The 21,754-nt window shown below is 43.8% G+C and overlaps 1 protein-coding gene across 15 annotated transcripts in view; it reads right to left on the bottom strand.

Moving 5' to 3' along the window:
* NEDD4L (NEDD4 like E3 ubiquitin protein ligase) overlaps positions 1 to 21,754 on the bottom strand; it is a 334,138-nt gene that overhangs the window by 6,151 nt on the left and 306,233 nt on the right. For all 15 annotated transcript variants that reach the window (XM_004447200.5, XM_004447198.5, XM_058277800.2 and 12 more), the window contains 8 exons: positions 19,918 to 19,988; positions 18,741 to 18,836; positions 10,770 to 10,843; positions 8,502 to 8,562; positions 7,055 to 7,114; positions 5,426 to 5,533; positions 3,960 to 4,056; positions 3,153 to 3,225 (listed from right to left, as the gene is read on the bottom strand). In XM_004447200.5, the coding sequence (XP_004447257.1) occupies positions 3,153 to 3,225; positions 3,960 to 4,056; positions 5,426 to 5,533; positions 7,055 to 7,114; positions 8,502 to 8,562; positions 10,770 to 10,843; positions 18,741 to 18,836; positions 19,918 to 19,988 (640 nt within the window). The remainder of the gene's footprint in view (positions 1 to 3,152; positions 3,226 to 3,959; positions 4,057 to 5,425; positions 5,534 to 7,054; positions 7,115 to 8,501; positions 8,563 to 10,769; positions 10,844 to 18,740; positions 18,837 to 19,917; positions 19,989 to 21,754) is intronic.

The following is a 21,754-nucleotide window of genomic DNA, read 5'->3' as shown; positions in this document are numbered from 1 at the left end:
TAAGTAACTTGCCTAAGGTCACATCATCAGCAGGAACTGGAGCCAGGGTTCATCCCCAGCCAAAACCGGGTCTTCAGCACAGTGGGTGCCGCCCCTGTGAAAGTAGGGACCCTGCACCCCTCAGAGTTAGAAGCTGCCCCTCCAGGCACCGACACGTGATTCTGAGGAGGAGGGTAACGGTCCATGTTGTCCAAGCTAGCCAATCAGCCACAGAAAGGAGTAGGACATGCACACAGTGGGCTCCTTAACAGCCCCTGAAATGTTTACTAAGACACACGGGGGTTCACTGAGAATTTCTAACAGCCGTTCAGCATTACTGGACAAAGCAGAGAGTAACCCTGTGCTCTCAGAAACCCAGGAATTCTAAAAGAAGTTTTTCCTTTTTTGCTTTCATTTTGATAATGACAAATTGTTTTACTGATTACAAACATAAAACTCCACTTTTGCAGAGGTACTTAAAGAGCCTTCCAGAGGAAGGCTTTGGTCTCTTAGGTGGGTGTCTCACAGTCCAGGGCTTGCCATCCTCATGGGGCACAGGGATGCTTTCTCGAGGCTCAGTGACAGCAAGGTTTTCCCTTTAAAAAGGAGCTCATACATTATTCAAGTTTGAGAAACTCTGGTATGACAGAGAGACAGAGGCGAGGAGGGGAGTGTTACAATCTGCGGTTCTGGGGCCAAACCCTCTGAATCACGTTACTTAACAGCTCCGGGCCTCAGTGTCTTTCTGTGTAAGAAATGGGGAGTCAGACAAGCCACATTTCAGACTTGTTGCAGTGCTTAGGACATGCCTGGAATATATAGTAAGTGTTTAATAAATGTCAGTTCATGCTCCTTCTGAGGTCAGGAGAGGGGTCTGGTGCTGGCCTGCCAGGAACTAGCAGCGGATCTTGAGAGTCATTAACCTCCCACGGTTAAGATGAGTGGGCTGAATTCGATTATCCTTAGATTCCACCTCAAAGAGCAGGTGGGTCTTTGATTCCAAGCAGTGATTCAAATACCCAAAAGCAGTCTTTATAGAACAATAAGCCTTCAAACACTAGGCACTCAGTAACTGCACCTGAAAGCTGGTTGGAACGTTCCCTTAAGAACCAGCTCCTCCAGGTCTCCCTTTTCTAGATAATTCGGATTTTCATTTTGAAGCTTTGAGTATATTTTACATTTTCATAAAACACAGAATTAGACATATATATGGCTAAGCTTTTTCTTAGGACTCTTGCCATAAAGCAGCTAGTGAAGTTCCTGTTCAAATCCCAATGCCCAGGCCATGCCCTAAGCCAACTAAGCCTGACAGTCTTGGGGTGGAACCCTGGCATCAGTATCTTTTTATAGTTTCTGGGGGCTTCCAAGGTTGAGAAGCACTGAATGTGGAGGTCTCATATTGGCGGCTTCCAAGGTTGAGAAGCACTGAATGTGGAGGTCTCATATTGGCAGCACCATTTGCTAGTTGTGGATGAGGCCTCAGGGATCTGAAATATTAGAAAAGCTCAAAAACAAGCTACAGCACAGGATCATTGAAGGACATGGACTGGACATTGAATTATCTGGCTGTCTTTGATGAGTCTAAAGACAGCAAATGGTATCAATGAAGGCAGTACATCTAGTGTAGCGGTCAAGGGTGCAGATTCCAATTCTGGCAGACCTGAGTTCAAATTCTTAGATTTGTGGATCTGTGTGACTGGGGCAAGCTTCCAACGTAGCCCTTGGGGATAACAGTTGTACAACATAACGTTGCCAGAAAAGACTAAGTAGGACAATATGTGGAAAGTACTCAGCATAGTGCCTGAGCCATGGAAGATGCCTAGGCCCCAAAATGCAGCTCTTATTACTATTCATCACTACTAGCATATGAATTTGGGAGTTTTGCACCAATATCAACAGGTTCAGTTCACTGCTGGTTGCCTTTCAAGCAAGGATATCATAATCCAGCCAGCCACATCTGACTCTGGTATCGCTTGGAACAAAAGCTCCAAACTACTAAAATGTTTTCCCCCTAAAATAAAGACAGAGAATGGTGGACAATGACTTTTTGGCTGGTCACCAACCATAGGACAGGAGGCAGCTTGCTTTCTAGGGTCTGATAGGCCTGGAAAGCCTGTCGGCCTCTTTCATTCCATTCAGAGTCTCAGGAATGGTATGAATGAGAAAACCTTTCTTCCTGGTGAGGCGAGGAAATTATACAGAAGCAAAAAGCCTTTCACAGCCAGTTTTTCACAAATATATTTTCATGAAAATTCTTTCCCAGTCAGCACTTTTAGCGGAGGGCAGGGCTTCCCTGCAGCCAGGGTTCAGGTGCGTCATCTAGCCTGGCATGGCCGTGGCGCGCTCTGGAAGCCCTTGCCGGCTGAGGCAGGCCGGGTGGTCTCCTCGGCCTCGCTGCCGTCTTCCAGAGGGCCTACTTCTGCCTGCAACCTCAAGAGCAGGAACTAGAAGTCTATGTGGAGAAACCCACAGAGGGATGCTAGGTCTTGGATAAGAGCTCACTAGAGGCAGCTAGAATAAAATCCTGCCACACAAACCTTGCCTTTGTGTTGTGCTTTCTACAACCTTTCAAAGAGGCCACTGCGATCCCTCCTGCGTGGGCCTCATGCCAACAGCCACTCTGACCTCACCTCCCCTGGGCCGTGGAGCGTTTGTCGACTGCTGACACTCCCCTGCCATCTTCCCACTCACTTCCAGAGAATTCTAGGTCACTGACAGACACAGAAGATCTTTAAAAAATAAAAGCTATGTTTCTATAGGGACTTTTATCCTAAATTCTAAAGAACCAATTTAAGACTGAAGTTAAAACTGGCTCTCTTTATAATCTGAGAGCTGCCATATTTAGGTATATTGAATATACGGACAGCAGTCACCACTACCTAGAATAGTTAGGGAGAGAGACAAATACCATTTGCAGGAATTTCACCACAGCATGAGGGGTTTAAACTCTTTTGTGCCAAACATACTGAGTCTTTCCAAATCTTGGTTAATTCAGCTTTACTGGCTTAGTATATAATTTACATTTTTACCTGCACCTTGGTCATTTTATGCTCTAAAAGTTATTTAAGGTTATTGGCAGGAAATGCAGCATTCATAGCTATTAGTCCAGCCCTCTGCTAGCCCAGCCCGCTGTGTGGTGAAGTATTTATAAAACCAGAGTGTTTGTCACTCACCATGTGTGAGCTCTGGGCAGTTTTTCGGGACTCCCCCATTGCTCTATTGTAAACAGCTGAGGACCATTGGAACCTAGACAAAAACAGACAATAGATGTATAGAGCATGGAAGGCAGTGAAGAAAGCCAAGGTATGGCATAAAGAAAGCGAACAAGGAAAGAAAGGAGGATATGAGAGAAGGAAGGGTCAAGTATTTTCAAGGCCGAGTCTGTGACATCTGCGGCAATGGAACATTTACCATTTAACACCGAGGCAAGCGGAGGCCTGCAGTACCTCACACTGCACACTCTGCCATACTTTCAGATTGGAACTTTGCCAGGTTTAATAGACACAATGCAGGGAATTGCAGTGGCTTGCTAGCCTTCAGGCTGAACCCTGTGTTTAAATTTAAAGCTACTTTTGAGGGAAAAAAAGGGAACATGACTTTCAGTATAGTGAGCAGAAACAGTGATTTAAAAAAAAAAATCTAAAGCAAGCCCTGAAGAATTCTGCCTCCTGGAGATTAAGTTTCTTTTAAAATCTCTGTGTATAATCACATGGATGATTCTGCAAAACCTCGTTTTAAAAGATACATAAAAAATCTAAAGACAAAACAGAGAAAACCAATCTTATGGTTCTCCGCCCCCCCCCCCCCAAAAAAAAGCAAAAGACCTCTAGGCAGCACAGCACTGAATTATGTCTAACACACTCTCATGAAAAGCCTTCTCAACCTTGTCTAGAGGCCTGGGAGGTAGGGCCTTCTCGGGACACAGTCGCTTCCAGGCCAGAGAGTCACAAGAGAAATGAACCTCATGTCCTTCTGCTCACCGTAGAGTTCGGCAAATCCGTTCATGGGCACCCGGGATGTCCCAGTGACAAACTGCAGTAGCCGGATGCGCTTCTCGGCGTCCATGAGGAGCACGGCCTGTGAACAGAGGCAGGGGGCTGTCACATTCCCATGTGACATGCAGCTCATGCTGCTGTGACGCGGGCATGCAGACCTCATCCCACTTACGTTGCAGTGTAAGATCTGGACAGCTGACTCTGAAAATGGAGTCATTTTTTAAATTTGATTTTAACGGTTGCCACCTGCCTCTCTTATCTTTGAGACAGGTGCCTCTTTCTTCTGCGGCCAGTGTGTCAAAATAAATGATACGAGAAGCCCACTCTTTGATGGCGTCAGCTCATGTTTCTGCGTGGGAGGCTTGCCAGTTCCCCCTAAGCCAACTATAAATATACAATGCTATAGAAGCATCAACACCAGGGAAGTCTGGGTTAGAAGATGGGATTTCATACTGCAGACAAATTCTCTAAAGATAACATTTTATAAAAAGAAAAAAAAAGGGAGGGGTGCGGGGAAGAATAGGCCTCTAAAATACATAAAACATTTTTTTATGTATTTGAGTTATTAAGGAACTAAGTTTCTCATCACTGGTAATGTTACTTGACTTGCAGTTTAAAAAAAAAAAAATCCAAAACTCAAAGCTAGGTGAGGCTTGGACCAGGATTTAATAAGTCTCTGCCTTTTTTTCCCTTTCTATGTACTTTAGCTGGCACTTATAATGATAGTGTTAATATATATTTACAAATTAAAATAAGCTAAATGATTCCTTTTTTCTCTAAGAAAATAATCAACCTTTGGAAAAAAAACTGTTCTTTTAAAATCAGTTCATCATCTTGCCCTTGGACCTAGACATTCCAATTTCATGTCCCTTCTAAACTGAAGAGAATACAAACATCGGTACTAAGACAGTAAATCAAATTGTATCTACATCTGTGGTTGACAGATAAAAATATCAAAATTTCTGCTGGAATAAAAAATTGGAAAGATGATTTTTTTAACAGACAATGGCATCTTGGAAAGCGTACACCCAAAGCAACTGCTGCCTTGAGAAACCTTCTATTTTTATTTATATATATATATGACTAGTTCCAGGACTCTTGAATCCAATGAAACCTTTTCAGAACCCACCGACTTTACAAGCTCTCCAAATAACGCTGCTTTAACCAAGCAATCAAAGGATGGAGCACTGTGATCAGGATGAAAACCTAGTTAAGGTCTAGTTGTTTATGAATGTTCTAGAAAAATAGCGGTAAGGGCTTCCTTTAGCTCAGTTTGCTGCTTCTCTGCCTGAGCAGTTCAGATGCTAAGAGAGCCCTGATTTCCAGCACCAGCTCCAAGTGAGAGTACACGAAGGGCAGCACTGCCCTTGGACCAAACCTGGGTTGAGCAGCACAAAGCAGGGACTGGGCCACTGGGGTTCCTGCAAGACCCACTGAGGCTGTGAAATTACCTTCCAGAACCACTGAATGACAGGGTGATTTGGGCAGTAGCCGTTCTTGTAAATAGAATGCTGTCTCCAGTCGTTCACGTCCACGTCACCAAGGCCACACATCAGCAACTATTAAGGAAATTCACCAGGTGTAAATAAGGTAGGACGCAGAAACTTGAAGAAAATCACACACTGAGAAATTACTTCTCTCCATGCCAGCATGTGTCACTGGGCCAAGCAGGCAAGTTAGCAATTCATAAAAACAAATGAAGGGGGACACAACTTTCTAATTTTACCTGCCCAAGCTGAACAGGCAACATTTTGCAATGAGGAATAATGAGGGGGCCCGACTTGAACCCTTGCACAAGGCAATGCTTTCATGTTGGGAAAAAAACTCCAATCAACCCGCCCCCTTACCAGCTAATACTCCGTATGGTGCTTATGTTTTCTTACGATCCGTTACCATACACGTTTCCCTGGCTGGTTCCCCTTCCAAGTGGTTATTTGTCTTAATATTTGGAAGTTCCTCCCCAACCCCAAAGGATGAGGGCTTTGTGACAGCAGGAACCCTTCCCCCTGGATGGATCAATCCAGGTGACAACCTATTCCTAAACTGTCCGGGGGCCTGCAGACAGGTGCTTTGACTTATTAGGCAGGCATAGGTTTGCTCTTCTAATTTCAGAACCCTCCAATAGGGGAAGGTTTCCTGTGAAAACGTGAATATGATATTTTCACAGATGAACCCAAGTAAAATGGAAGGAGAACTAAGCCAGAAGCCTGAAAAACGGGTTCCTAGTCCTCACTGTACCAACCCCTTGCTGGGTGATCTTAAAAGGTCATCAACTTCTCCCAGCCTCAGTTTCTTCATTTGCAAACTAAAGGGCTGATCCTATATGATTTCTCCAACAACCTCATCCTAAAATTCCCATTTTAAGATAAAAGTGCAGAAAGTCAGTCTATGAGAAATGCTATACTGGACATGGCTAACTGGATCCACCAATGGCTTCTCAATAGACACAGCCTCCTGTCTTCTGTTCTCTCAACACAGAAAACAATGAGAATGCCCTTTACTTTTCATTTGTTTTCTCTCTCATCTAAGTCACCACAAAGAAGCTGGAACAGATAATTATTAAACTACCTTCTGCCACTACCTCCTTGTCTTCTGAGGTTTTCCTTAGGCAATGTAAATCACTTCAAGTTCACTGAGACAGCCTGTTGCCAGCACCTAGTAGGTGCATATTGCTTACCTGTATTGCTCAGACCAACCCCCTCCCCCCCAATTTGGCTGCCATGGTAGGGATGGGGAAGCAGCTGCAAGACCCTTGGCCTGGTCTTGTGAGTAGGGTGCCATCACCCCAAAGTGCTGCTGCAAACATGGCTCTAGCTGACCCACCAATTTTCTTTACCTGGTCATGAAGCCATGTCAGCTAAGTGGGTCACCACACACCTGGTATGTCCCAGAACTGCTCCCTCATGGGAAACAAATCTATACTTACTTTTGCTATTCCTCACTCCCCAGTCAGGAAACAAGACCCCAAAGAGACACGTGATAGAATTCATCCAAACTTACCTCTTAGACAGTATGGATGGGAGAATATTAAAATATCTGTAACTATCTACTTTACATAAAATAATGTTTATAATACACACCTCCAGTTCATTTTCATCAAAAATTTTAATCAAATCAATAGGAAGCAGTTCTGTGAATCCCTGAAAGGGAAAAAAGAAAAAAAAAATTACTCTGAACACTTTTTCCTTAAAAGGGACAAATTTTAAAGGAAAAACAAATTTTTTTTGGCTAGCCAAGAAAAATGTACTTTTTATTAATGATTCATAGATCAGTGACAGTGTCAAATAACTATAATTCCAAGACAAACACAATATGAAAGCATATATTTTATATGCTTAGACACAATATTAAAGTGTTGAAAAATAGTGGAATCTAGAAGGTTCTGTACTTGAGTACTTCTTGAAATCCTACGAAAGTATGGGTTACTGTAAACGGGTGGATTCTGAAAGCCATCTATGACACACTGCCATGAGTCAGTGTGTTCTTAAATGCACAAGCCACAGATGTGCTACAGAATACTTAAAAATAACTGCTGGAGGCAGGCAGGTGAAATACAAAAGGAGGCAGTGTGATGTGGTGGAGAGGAGGCTGGGCGCGCAGCTCCAGGTGAGCTAACTGGCAGGGTGACCTTGAATCATACTCTCAAGGCGGCTGCCAAGCCTGAGTGTGGCTGGCCTGGGGTGTGGCCCAGGAACAGGCGTCGCTGGTGTTTCTCTCCTCAATGGACAAAAAACGCTGCTCTCAAGTCTGCTCTAATGCACACCTTAAGTCACCAAGTCCTGGCATGCCCTTGCATGCTCCACCTGGGGAGGTCTTTGTTCATCACTGGTGGGTGAGCAAGGAGTATGCTTAAGTGAGCGCTACTCAATGAGAATTCTGCATCAGTTCCGTGGAAATTTAAAATGTGTACCGTGGCTTTTCCTACGCTATCTTTAGAGGAATCAGTTTGCAATATAAAGACTCAAGAAGGAACTTCACTTTTGGTCGATGTGAGTCATTTTTAGAGAGTTGACTCTGCCACCCTGCGCAGGGGCCTCTCAAGGGCCTGGGACCACCACTCACCCGAGACATTTAGGTCTGAGAAGCCCCCTGCACCCCTCAAGAGGGTGAACGTTGGCACAAGGTGGTCTGGTTTATAATAAAAACCCAGCCTAAGAAAACGTGTTTACATGTACCCGGGTAGGAAGGAAGTCTTGAGGAATTAGCTTAGAAGAAACATCTGACCCCTGGCGGGAAGGCGCACTTGCAGGGGAGGGGTGGCACAACTGCAGACTGCCTTCAAACCGTGCAGCTGAGGCCGCCGAGTTCTTAGAACCTGGCACCAGTGTCTCCTGGGTCCCCGGACACCCCCAGAAACATCGAGACAATGGTTCTCTGTGGGGGAACCTGTGCTTCTGGATTAAGCTTGTTAGAAAATCTTTTTAAAAACTGTTAAGGTGGATTAACAGATAAGAGAACAAAGAAAGAGAACACTAAAAAAAAATTAGTGGTGGCCCAGCAGCCATGCAGATGTCCTGGAGAACTCACCTCCAAGAAGGCGTTCATTTGCTTCTGGACCCTGTTCACAAATCTCCACTGGATGACCAAGCTGCCGGGAAAATGGAACAACACTTACTTCTTCTATCACTAGTGCTTCTTTATTCTTTACAGCTTCGATAGTTTCTAGTCAAACAGGGGAAAGGAAAGAAACCCCTACACTAGCAGAGGGCTAACGCTGTGCCATGCACTGTGCACTAGTTCTTTCAGTATTCGCTGGAACATGTAAAAAACCTAAAATCTGAGGACTTCAAAAAGAGTGATTCCTGGTTTCTTCCTCATTTTCCAAATCAAAGACTTAAGTTTATAAAAGCTGCTTCATAAATGAGACTGTGTGGAAGAGAGAAATGGTCATGGGGTAGGAATACACAGTGTGTGTATGTGTATAATATGTGTACACACTATACACATGTGCACAAACATATGTATAAATCTCCATATATCTTAAAGAGTACCCAGTGGACATATTTTGCCATATGATATTTCAATCTAATATTCAACATATGGATTTCCAACGGTGATACGTAAGCTTTATCAGCAAAATGATGTGTGCTGGTATCTTAACGCCAAAATTTGAAGGATTAATGCTAAGACCTCTTTAAGTAACTAAAATCCACTGGAATTCTCCCAGCGACATTATTAATACAAAGCATAACTTACTGAAAGGCTAATCCACCTTGGATTCCACCCAAAGCATTTCCTTGTGCAATGGCACAAGGATTTCATCCTAAAGGGCTTCACCTAAAGGAGGCAGCATGGCAATGGTGGGCCCTGGAATGCCAGTTTTTTGTCCAATCATAGCTTAAGTGTACCAGGTTTTATTGTGCTGTGCTATAATCATCAAAGTCACTCTTCTTGCACCAGGGGAATACACACGTGCCAGGCAACAGTTGGAGATTTCCAAGATAAATTTTTCAGTGAAGGTAGCTGAAACTCTGCCCAGTTCCTCCCTAAGTTTCAAACCTAAAGCAACTAACTGCAAAGAATGATGCATGGTGCATATTACATGTCAGACTCCTCAGACTTTAGACCCTAGCAACCCTCTGGAGGGGTGTTTTCTTCCTCTCTTAAAACCTATTCGAAGTCTGTCTTTCCTAATGGAGACAATGAGACAATGGTGTCTACCAGGGTGTCCTCTTCTGAGGTTTTCCAAGTTCAAAACAAGCATGCCTTTTAATGTTAGCAGATAAGAACTGCAGTCTCTTCTTTGTTTTTTTTTTTAATTAAGCACAAGCCTTTTAACTTGATAGTGGAGGGAAAAAATCTACTTTGTTCTACATGGTTTCTAAATAGACATCCCAGCACCCTCCATTTCTCCTTAAGTAGGAAGGAGAGTAGGTTTGTCTTTGCAGATCATACTACAAGTTGCTAAGACCCTCAGCCAATTCTCCAAGTTCAAGTCCTATTGCCCATTTCAGATGAGGAGAAAGGAGAGAGCCCAGCTTGTAGAAACGGAGTGCTGGGTGCAGACAAGGCGTTTAGGCCACTCTGTAGCTTGCAAAGGAACAGAAGCAGGACATGGAACCCGACAGGACTACACTCACGTTGTCCCTGCAGACTGGGCTGGTCCCAACTACCCAAGTAAGAAAACAGCAAGAGCAACCTGGCCATCCTTGGAATATCCCAGAACTATGTGTTGGAAGCATATACACACACACGTAGGCATCCGTACATGCACACCAAAGAGGAAAAGGATGGTGCCCAACAGAGAAAGACCTTCTGCCTAGTACAAAATCCCAGAATTACTTAACAGTTAGATTTCTAAAAGGACTCAACTTTTTGTTAGAACAAATGAGGCTAAGATTAGGTTTAAAAAAACTGCAAATATCAGCAACAATTATGCTGACAAGTGCTGAATTTTTCCTATTTTCCTACATTTTCCTTATGGAAGTCAGAAGAGAAATATTTCATTTCTTTTGGTTCCTAATTTTATATTATGTTCAATCATTGCAATTCTAAATTTTAAACTAGATACCCACAGAGCCCAAATGAGTATGTGTCATACTGCTTGATAACGTACACTTTTTTTTTCTCCTTCCACTGCTTATGTGGCAATTTGAAGTCACGATACAAATGAAACATTCCATCACATCATTCAATTTCCCATTAGCCCAAGGCAAAAGGAAGTTGTATTGTTGAAAACTGACTAATATACTCAAGCACAAAATATGCATTAGCTGATTTGGCCAGAGATGTCAAACAAATATGCTGTTCAGCTTATTAAAAAATAAATAAATAAATAAATACATATATACGTACTCAATATATTCTCTTTTGTTTTCATTTGTTACCATTATTTCTGACCCATTGGGCTTCAGATCCACTTGGTATGTCTGTAATTACACAGATAAAACAATCACTAGCATAAACTTGTTTTGTATATTAAGTAATAATGCCTTACTATGTAAAAGGAAAATAAGCAAAATGTATTCAGAAAGATTTCCCAGCTCTCTGTGTAAGAGAATGTCTAATGTGGCTTTTAAATTGTTAAGATGTTACCTATTTAAAGATGCTATCATTAAAGGCAAATTATTTTATGGATATTTATGAGTTTTAATTATAGTTCATACATTAGCAACAATGGAGAATAGCGACATTTTTTCAACTGTAATTCATTTATCAAGAAATTAATTAGGTATAACAGCAGAAAGACAGGCTGCATTCATCAGGACTACAACGACTCATGTTCCAGTGCATTTTATTTCTTTCTGAAAATTAAATTTTATAGTCATAAAAAAAGATGTGTGGAATTTTTTTCAAAGAAGCAAAACACAGGGACTTAAAAAAAAAAAAAAAGCATAAGAAGTCTTGGCTGAAAGGATAGGTTTATCTCCTGTCCTGAGAACAGAGTTGTTTATTTACATCCACATACCTCTGCCTGCTCACCCACCCCCACAGTTCCCTCCCCACTTAGAAGCACCCAGGACCATAAATGAGCAAAGCAGCGGAAAACAAGTCATCATACTTCTTTTATTCTTTGACCCAAACCTTGTTTAAAAGAATTACATATAAAGCAATACCTAGCAGATGGGAAAGGAAGGAAACATTAAAAACCCAAGTGTTTAATTTTAGGAAAGAAAAGAAAAAAAGATTTAAGTCTTTTGGGACACCGTAATGGAAAGAATGTATTTTGCACATAGAAAAGGCATGTCTTTTTGGGGTACAGAGGATAGTGTGTGGAGGTCTGAAACTTTAAGTACACCAGAAAATCAAGTTCTTAATCTATTTCCCCCACAGGAATCTAATCCATTCCTGTGGCTGTAAACACTGTAAGACCTTGTGATTAGGTTAGTTAAGGTGTGGCCCAGGGTTGGTCTTAATCCTCTTAAGGATTAAAGGACTCTGGAGTCCTTTATAAATAGGATGAATTCAGACAGAGAGAGAAAGCCACATAGGCAAGAAGCTGAAAGCAAGGAAACCTGGAAGATAAGGGAGAGACCAGCAAACGCTGCCACATGCCTTGCCACAGGACAGAGGAATTCAAGATTGCTGGAACTGGTCTTCAGGAAGAAACTGTAAGCTTGTAAGCTCCCATGGTTAAAGCAAAGCATTTGTGCTAAAACAGGTACTATACTATCAAAGCTGAAGAAGGAGGTCACAATCAATAAATAAATCCATGGGAAGTAGTTGGCTTTACAGTTGATTCAACCATGAGTTTCTCCCCAAGACAGTGAATGGGGAGGGCTGGAAGACAGGCACGGCAAGGGTGGTTTTCAATTCTACTCCCTAGGCCATTCATTGCCTTAGGGATAAATCCTCCCAGATCCTGGCTATTGAGATTATACTGCATGCCCCACAAGAGACAGATTCAAGCCCTAACCTCTGGGCCTGCGGTGGGAGTCCATTTGTAAATAGGATCTTTTAAAACCCTATTTATATGAGGCCCAACTGAATGAGGATGTACCTTAATCCATCTGACTGAAGTCCTTATAAACAAAGGAAATTGGACACAGAAGTCAGCAGAGGCCAGAAGTCCATGGAAACCAGAGGAGCAGATGCAAGGAGAGAGATCACCACATGCTGGAGGACTGCCAGAATGCCAGACTCTGGGAGAAAGCAAACCCTTCCAATACCTTGAGGCTGGACTTCTAGCCTCCAAAACCCCGAGATAATAAGTTCCTGTAAAGTCAACCAGTGTGTGGTATTTGTCATAGCAGCCCTGGCAAACTAAGATACTGGCAAGAGATGCTTGTCAGTTCAACCTTTCAGTGTCCTTGGATTTTTCACCCCTTTCTTGGGTTCTTCACAGACACTATTTTAATGGGAGGTAATGAAGGCTGCTCAAGTGCCATTTCAAACTGCTCTTTGTGTGCCAGGCGGCATGTTAGGGTCTTCACAGGGTAGGTCATTTGATTCATCTTTGCTTCCTCACTGGGAGTGAGGCTGAGTCAGGAAGAGCAGAGAGTTGCGAAGCAAACCCCAGATCCTCTGACCCCGAAGCCCAGGCTCTTTGAACAGGCTCAGCTGGACTCTGAGCATGTACATTTCTCTGGCCAGCCTCCATTTCTCCTAATTCTAGTCTTGTAGTGTTTTGTTTCCCCATACTCTTCCCACTTCCTCGTTTCCGACATCACCAGCCCAGGAGGGAAGGGCCACGTGCTTATGACTGGCTGGGCCGTTGTGTGGACCAGGGCGGCTCTGGGCCAAGGTGGGAGAAGCCCAACTGGCCAGGGTAGGTGTACAAGCCAAGCAGAGGGCTCCTCTGAATCCCCCGCATTTCCTCCGTGTTATGTGAGCAATGCTTTGGCATCAGTCACAAGAGTGAAAAGCACTACAAAGGAGGAAGCGGAGACCCAGGGAGGTGCCGTGCTCTGACAAGGACGACTGGGAAGCTGGAGATGGAGTCAGTGCTAGAACCCAAATGTCCTCATCACTTCCTCTGTGGGGTGGAGTCACACCGCCTGCACCAATTTCCCATTTCACTTCCCACGCACTTCTGTCCCAAGGTTGGCCTCTGGTCCACCATTATCATTTTCTCGTTTCTGAACATTTAAGGATGATCATGAAGAACTAACCCTGTGAGTGCCTGGCACATTGGACGTGCTAAAAGTGCTTGTGAGGAAAGAAACAAAAAACAAAACCATAGGTGGAAAGCTTCCTGTTTCTTTCATTCTACTGGCCTGAGTACAAACTCATGTCTCTTCATAAAGATCAGCGAAAGCTCTGATGAGTCTCACAGAACTAGAATTCTCTTTTGGGCACTTAAGAAAATTTGAATTCACATACAACTCTCCAATCTTCCAATGATGCTTTATGCCATATGCTTGAGGGTTTGGTTTAGAAATAACTCTTATCTTGTTGAGTGTATTGGGCTGAATAAGGTATATCTGTTTCTTAGACCCCATCCTTGGGCACCAAGCACTGCTATGCAAACTCCCACAAACTCATGGGATCTGGCCTGGGCAGGCAGTCAGAGCCCTGACACAATGGGATTCCCATCCAACTCTCCGCAACAGCTTTGTCTGCCTCGCCTCCTCCTGCCTTTTTCACCCTCCACAAGCCTCTCCCCACAGAGATTGTAATGACAGTATCAAGGCATATGAGGTCCCAATTTCAAATGTCCTTTACTATGAATTTCCTAAGGCCAAACGTCCTCTACATTCCTACCTGCTCTCTTCCTTGTACCTGCTAAGAGGGACAGAGATACTCTGAAATCATGTGGTGTGAGGGGCAGTGTAGGCTTCCTTGAAGAAGGGCCGGCTGAACTGAAAGTTCCCCCTCAGGTGTCTTCCCAAGAGAAGGGCAGTGTGGGCCGAGGCTCTGAGGCAAGCTGGGTGGATTCCAGAAGATGAGGGGCAAGGCACGGAGAGCATATGGGCAGCCTTCTGATGCAAGCATGCCTGGAGGAGGAGAGGGTGGCCCAGGTCACGCAGGCCCTCCTGGGAGACATCAGGGATCTGGATCTTTATCTTGAGGGCAGTGGGAAGCCCTTAAAGATTCCAGCAGAGGAGTGATTTGACCTTCTCTGTATTCTGACAAGACCACTCTGCTATGACAGGAGGCCATGGTGGATGCAGGGAGACTAGTCGGGAGTCCATAAGAGAAGACGGCAGTTTGGACTTGATGTGGGAGGTGAAATGAACAGGCTTGGTGGTGGACTGGACGTGGGAGAAGAAAACAATCCGTGGCTGCTTACCTGTTCTGAATTTCTTACCAGAATGCAAAAGAGTTACATTAGTCCCCTGTTAATCGGGCTACTCTAAAAGGGAAGGCAGCAATTGAACAAATCAGGCACCTAATCATTATCTTACGCATCTCATGGGTCTGCTGTGATTATTGCATTACTCTATCTGATTCTAACCAAAAGTCAGAAAAACCTACAGCATTAAATGGGGAGGTTGAGGATTGTTTTTCACGAATAATTGGCATGAACTATAATGATAATCAGAATCTTTATTAGAAGTCCTAGATTGGCTTTCATTTTTTTAGATGGAAAGAGTTACATTTAACTGCAACTAAGGAAAGTTTCCCAGATCACCTGCTTTTAATTGCTAATAGTTTTCTGAACTGTGTCATGTAAGTTAGTCATATGGTTTTCCTGTAAGTGGGTACATAAAGACTTTCTTATGCATTTAATACACAAGATTGATTTAGTCTCCTTTGTTCTTTATTTCTACTTCCTCCTTTACGTGTTAAAAATGAAAGAAGACAGTTCTGAGATGTCTATTGATATGTTACCCTTTGAGAACTGGGATTTAAAAATCCAGCTTAAAAAAATTGTAATTGAAATTCAAAAGATTCTGTTTTCTTACATTTAAGACTTCTATTACTTTATAACAGTATTAACATTTTTCTAAACTAGGCTAGCACTATTCCTTCATTTGCTCTACCAATATTTAGTGGGGGGAAGCGGACTTGGCCCAGTGGTTAGGGCGTCCACCTACCACATGGGAGGTCCGAGGTTCAGACCCTGGGCCTCTTTGACTTGTGTGGAGCTGGCCCATGCGCAGTGCTGATGCGTGCAAGGAGTGTCGTGCCATGCAGGGGTGCACCCCGCATGGGGGAGCCCCATGCGCAAGGAGCGCGCCCCATAAAGAGAACCTTGCAGCACGAAAGAAAGTGCAGCCTGCCCAGGAATGGCACCGCACACATGGAGAGCTGACACAGCAAGATGACACAACAAAAAGAAACACAGATTCCTGGTGCTGCTGATGAGGATAGAAGTGGCCTCAGAAAAACACTCAGTGAATGGACACAGAGAGCAGACAACGGGGGTGGGGGGAAGGGGTTGGGGGAGAAAGGGGAGAGAAATCTTAAAAAAAAAAATTTTATATATAGTGGGAATCAACTATCTGCCAAGCATCAGAGATGACAAGCTGACCTCAAGGGGGCTACGGTGCACAGTAAGTCAGCTAATACTCACCAACACATCAACAGTGAGGGGAAGAGGGGAGCCAGGTGTACAGGTATAGAGAAGACCTTGCACAGCCAGTATTAGGGCACTGAGGGTCCCTGGGGACTGCTGACTGCATGGCTGGGAAGGTGAGAAGGAGGAGGTGTCAAAAGATAGGGCCAGAGGTGTGCAGTGTTGGATCCCAAGGTCATAAACCAAGTTCAAAAGGTTTTGGATTTACACCAAAGACCACAGGATGGCCACTAAGGAAGTGCTGCTTAAGGAGAACTGCATGCCGAGGCTTACAGTTTAGAAATATTCCACATTACTTCTGGGACAGCAGAGGTTCATACAACAGACAAGAAATGAACAGAGCCCGGACTGGGGAAGTGTGCAGCGAGCAGAGATAAGAAGATTGAATGGACAGGAGATGGTGGCCAGTGGGACGTGGCAGGACTGGACATGACTTCAAAGGGGGAAGGTTCAGACACGGTTCCTGAGCTTCCGACTTGAGGGGACAGTGGAGCCGCTTATCAGACCAGAAGCAGACCTGGGCCCTGAGGGGAGGAAATGGCTTTGGTCTGGGACCATGGGCCTGGAGGAGGAGAGGTACTGGGGGCAGTCAACCAGGGGGATCTGGAGATTAAAAGATAGGTGTGAGCTGAGATAGGAGACTCTGAGTCGAAGCCACAAGGAGGTTGAGAGGATGGGGCAAGAAAAGGAGCAGGCAGAGGCTGCTGGCTGAGGAATAGGAGCGATCGAGGACGCGCGGCCTTCATGGAGACAGGTACAAAAAGTGGCAAGTGCAGGGGAAGAAGGGAAGAAAAGCGAAGGCACTGGAACTGTAGGCATTTTGCAGGCAAGTGAGCAGTTCGTTTCAAAGGCAGTGGTAGAAGGAAGCAGACATGGCCAGAGACAAGCAGGGCATTTGGTCCCAGGAGGCTCTGGACCTGGAAAGGCTAGCCTTGCCAGTGGGTTCGCGATAGCCAAGACCCCCCACCTAGCATGAGGCCACCCCAGAAGGGCAGTGCCCATGTGCTTGTGAGGGGTTTCAGTTATATGGTACAATATGGGACCTCTGCCTCCAAAATGGGGCAAAAAAATGCTTTTTAATGTAGTAGCTAATGTTATGTTACAAGGTGTTCTAGTTTGCCAAAGGGCTGCCGACGTAGTTGGCTTTTATAATGGGAAATTTATTTGGGGAAAAGCTTACAGTTACAAGGCCGTGAAATGTCCAAATCAAGGCACCATCAGAGATGTTTCCTTACCAAAGTCAGCTACTGCTGATCCTAGCATCCTGCTGTGTGGTGAAGATGACTGCCAATTTCTGCCTTTCCCTCTAGAATCTACCATCTCCCAGAGCTCAGCTGTAGGCAACCAGGCAATAGGGCTTCTTTCCAGGCCTCCGCTCTCAGTCTTGGCTGCTCTGCTTTCTTCCTGAGTTTAGCTGTGCGCTGTTAGGCATATGGCTCACCTTTCTCTAGGCCTCTGCTCCTTGAGCCTCTCAGGGTTTTCCTGTTCCTGCAGTCCTTGCTCTCATGACAGGATCAATATAATATGGTGGCTCCCTTTTTCTGTCTCTCTCTCTCTGTGTCTCTATTTTTATCAGCTCCAGCAGGAAGGTGGAGAGTCAACCTGAGTCATACCTCACTGACACAGTTCAACAAAAGGGTCTTACACCCACAGGACTGGATACGTTAAAAAATGTAATCTTTCTCTTTTTGGGATTCATAAAATTTCACACTACCATATAAGATCTCTCATCTCCAGTGTCTGATGTTCTATGACCCTTATCCAACCAATTGGGGAGAAAAATACAAATTTCCCAAGTTTCCCCCAGCTCACAGGTTCTTCTCCAGCTTAACTAGTGACTTATTTCTTAGCTTGAACATATGACACAGGAGTTCATTTTCATATTGATGTGATCCTTTTCTTGATTGAAAAGTTTTGCCCCCAGCTGTTATCAATTCTTTTACACCTACTGGTGGCAGCTTTTCTTCTCTAAGATTGTGAACCAAAGAGGCCAGGGACCTGATCTTGTGATTTCACCTATAAGAATTAGTAAGGCACTACAAATTTCTTATTGTGGTGTGTACACTTTTGATACTCTCTGTAGTGATAAAGAACAAATCTTTTACACTTTTCATATGGCAACCCTGAAACAATTCATTTCAAGAAACTGTAGGTTTGGTCTAGGAGATGGGAAGTATTTATGGGCTTCTGTGAAAGGATAGGTACCATGGTTGGATGATAAAACCTTGACAAGATCTCCTAAGAAGCAACATTATTGCTGGGGAAGAAAATGAATAAAAGATTTCAGGTTTAAGACAAAGCACATTCCATGGAACCATAGGACAAAGTCCAAGTAGGCAACTTTACCTTTGAAATTGACCTTTACGATTAATCCAGCCTTAAGGACAGTGTGGGAGCAAAGCAAGGAGGAAGGAAAAAGAACCTGAGCCAGCATGCTGAACCCCAGATAAGACAATTTTCATTGTGGCAACAGAAAGCACGAAGGAAAACAAAACAAAACACCAACGCACCCCAAATATTGCCCATGCCTGGCCACGTATAATCATTAAGTAAACAACTACACTACTTCTTGAAGTAACTACATTCTAAAACCAAGGCACATTCACATTTGGATTTAGATTGGAAGGCGGTGCTAGTTTATGCCTCAGGAGGCCTCTTAGAATTTCTATAACTTTGTGAAGGAAGAGAGAAAGAGTTGTAACTGGGACTCAGCTTGCTGGCATGGCAATAAGGTACCAATACAATTAGATGATAATAACATCTAAAACCCCTGGTGGTGGTTTTCAGTTGTTCAGCAAAGTTGTGTGAAAAAGAAAATGCTCTTTGAAAGTCAAAGAAGTGTTCTTGGGGTTACCCATACATACCTGCCCAAAGTTTTCTTCATCTATACAGAACATGAGGTCCAGTTCTGTGGGGTCATTTTCTAAGATCCATTTCAAAGAATTGTAATATTCACTATCCTAGAGAAATAACAAATTAAAATTAAGTTTTTCAAAACACAAACAAATTTGACTTCTTTGAATAATTAAGTCCTTTACAAGTAATTCCATTCAGAATGCTCAAGAATTACATTCCTCACTAATGCAATGTTTCCTGCTCCACCCCACATGAATTCTTCCTCTTTAATTTAGAATGCAAACACACACGTTTTGGTAGCAACAGGGGTTTGCAGTTGAAGGCTGGGCTCTGTGGAGTGCAGAAGTCACATACACAGGACGATGGTCAGAGTGCCAGATGTTGCATTGACATATAAAATTTAACTTGTAAAGGTAAATATTTTTCCTATCCTTTAGAGTGAAAATATTAGCGAAAAATAGGAAGGAAAGGGACTGTTTTACTAATTAAATACCAATGGATTTAAGTCACACCCTTTCCCGGGCCTTTATTGTGCTCTGCATGTCCATTTAAGCAAATAGGGAGGCTGCTCCTGTGCCAGAATCCAGAGCAGGTGTTGAGGAGTCAGTCCCCTAACGCTCTGTCTAGTGACAGGGACTCGGGGCCCTGGCAGGCTCTGGGAAGGCAAAAAAGAACATGCACATTTGTACTTCAAATACTATTGAAATGTGGTATAAATTCAAGGTGGAGGTTAAGAGAAACTCCAAGCTTCCTTGTCAATAAAAAGCCTGAAAGCATAAAGAAGTGCCATTATTCTCCCTTTTGTGTCTTGTTCTGGTCTTTTGCTGCCATTTTTATGAGGTCGGGAAATAATTCAGTATTAGCAGTCCTGGATGGAAACGCTACAGTGAAGTCTCCAGATTTCCCCTGGATTTAATTTGTTGAAACAAGTCCTATGTCTGGGTAAGCAGAGGCAACTGAGATTTGGGTGCATCTACCCTAAAGTGCCATGATAAAGGAAATGTGTACAACGACTTGCTTATTACAAATATTAGAGAGACCAATTAACTTCTCTAAACAATTAAATGTGCCTGTTCCATCATACTGGATGACAACACTCATAGAAATCACCGTATTACAAATACCAGCCTCAAATATCTTTCCCAAAGGCCTGCGTGCCCCACAATGTTATCTGTGTTTACTTACCACAGACTCCATGTCGTTCAGAGTTATCTGCTTTCCTAACATCATTTTGTAAAATGGTCTAATGAAGAAACCTAAAATAGGATGAAAACAGCCTTTAGTTTCAAAATCTTTCATACTGCTGCCTACCAGGGCATGAAATAAAAGACTAACGTGTCTTCATCTGAATGCGAGACTAGGATGGAACAATTGAGGTGCTTCTAGAGTCATCCAGGAGCTGGTGGAGGAGGGCCAGGTCAAGGTTAGGGTAGTAGGGAGGGCAGTTGGATTAACAGAGATGCTTATAGCAGAAAAGGCTCAAAAAGGGAGGTGAAAACAACCCAAATGTGCATCAACAGATGAATGGATAAACAAAACGTGGTCTAGCCACACAAGTGAGCAACATTCAGCTGTAAAAAGGAGTGAAGTTCTGATGCATGTGACAATATGGATGAACCCTGAAATCATTGTGCCAAGTGAAATATGCCTGATACAAAAGGACAAGTAGTACAGGAAATATCTAGAATTGGCAAATTCATAGAGGGTGAAGGTAGATCCAAGTTCACCCAGGGCAGGGGGAGGGGGAAGAGGAGGCAAATGGGGAGATATTGCTTAGTGGGTATACAGTTACTTTTTGGGATGATGAAAAAGTCTTGGTAATAAATGGTGACGACAGAAGCATAACATTGTAGATGTAATGCCACCGATTTGTATTCTTAAAAATGGTTAAAATTAGCTTCCAGGCCAAGCAGGAGTCTACAATGCAAATAAGGCACCTGAATGGGGAAGAAAAGGGCTCTCCGCAGAGGAACTGCTGTGGCCTCCCCAGGGGTTTGACAGGGCAGAGCTCAAGGTGTTCTGGGGGAGGAGAGGCCAGAGGATGAGCTGGGACACATAGCTTGCATGTGGTCCTAGAGGGCTTGGACTTCTGAGGGTCACGGGGAGTCTGTAAAGCCAGGTGAAAATTCCATCTGCATTTGAGAATGATGGCTGGGGCAGTGATGGGGGGAAAGAGCAGGAAAGGGCAAGGAGGAACTGAGCCCGTGTGATCTTCCAGATGAGAGATGATGAAGGCCTGATAAAGCAAAAGGTGGTGAGGCCGTGCTGACTTGCATGCCCTGTGGGCACCTCCAGTCCACTGGGTCAGAGGCGAAGTCAGCATCACAGGGGTCCTCATCTGGCACTGGTGTCTGCAGACATAGCCCCTTCACTGGTTCCCCAATGCCTTCTCCACTCTCACCCACTTCCCAGGAGCTAATGAGTCAGCAATTCTCTGCAGTGTTTTCTCAGTGCAGACCTAAGGTTACAAACTCAAATACCTCCAGTGTGTAGAGGAGTGAAAGGGGCAAAGCTGACCAAAGGGAATGGGGGACAGCTGTGTGCAGCGTGGATGCTCTGCCTACAGGGCATTCGTATTTTTAAGACAGTCCTGATCACTCATGCCTGGGGGCACCGCAGCCCTGCCACATTATCACCACAAAATTCCTCAAAAATATTTCGATTCTCTGTCCTCACTGATGATTTCCATAGTATTCTCTGAAGGGCACTATTTTTAAATGACCAAATGCATAAGACCATCAGTATAGCCAAGCAGGGGGTTTGATTTCTAACCTTGTATGCCTTCTCTGATTTACATGCTCTAAATTAGAATGAAATTATTTTGTGACACCTGTTTCAGCTGTGACTCTAGTGTTAAAGTCTAAAGCTGTGTTATAATATTGTTTGTTATTCTTTATGGTCCCTTGACATTAAAAAACTCATAATTTGGGGACAAATGGAGCAATGGTAGGATATTGGATGGATCAGAGTATTTTAATTAACTTTTCAATTAGCTTTTCCATCTGTCACCAAATCTAGCTCT

This window comes from Dasypus novemcinctus, chromosome 16, assembly GCF_030445035.2.
Source record: "Dasypus novemcinctus isolate mDasNov1 chromosome 16, mDasNov1.1.hap2, whole genome shotgun sequence".
Classification (NCBI taxonomy): Eukaryota; Metazoa; Chordata; class Mammalia; order Cingulata; family Dasypodidae; genus Dasypus; species Dasypus novemcinctus.
This window is presented reverse-complemented; position numbering and strand designations above follow the sequence as displayed.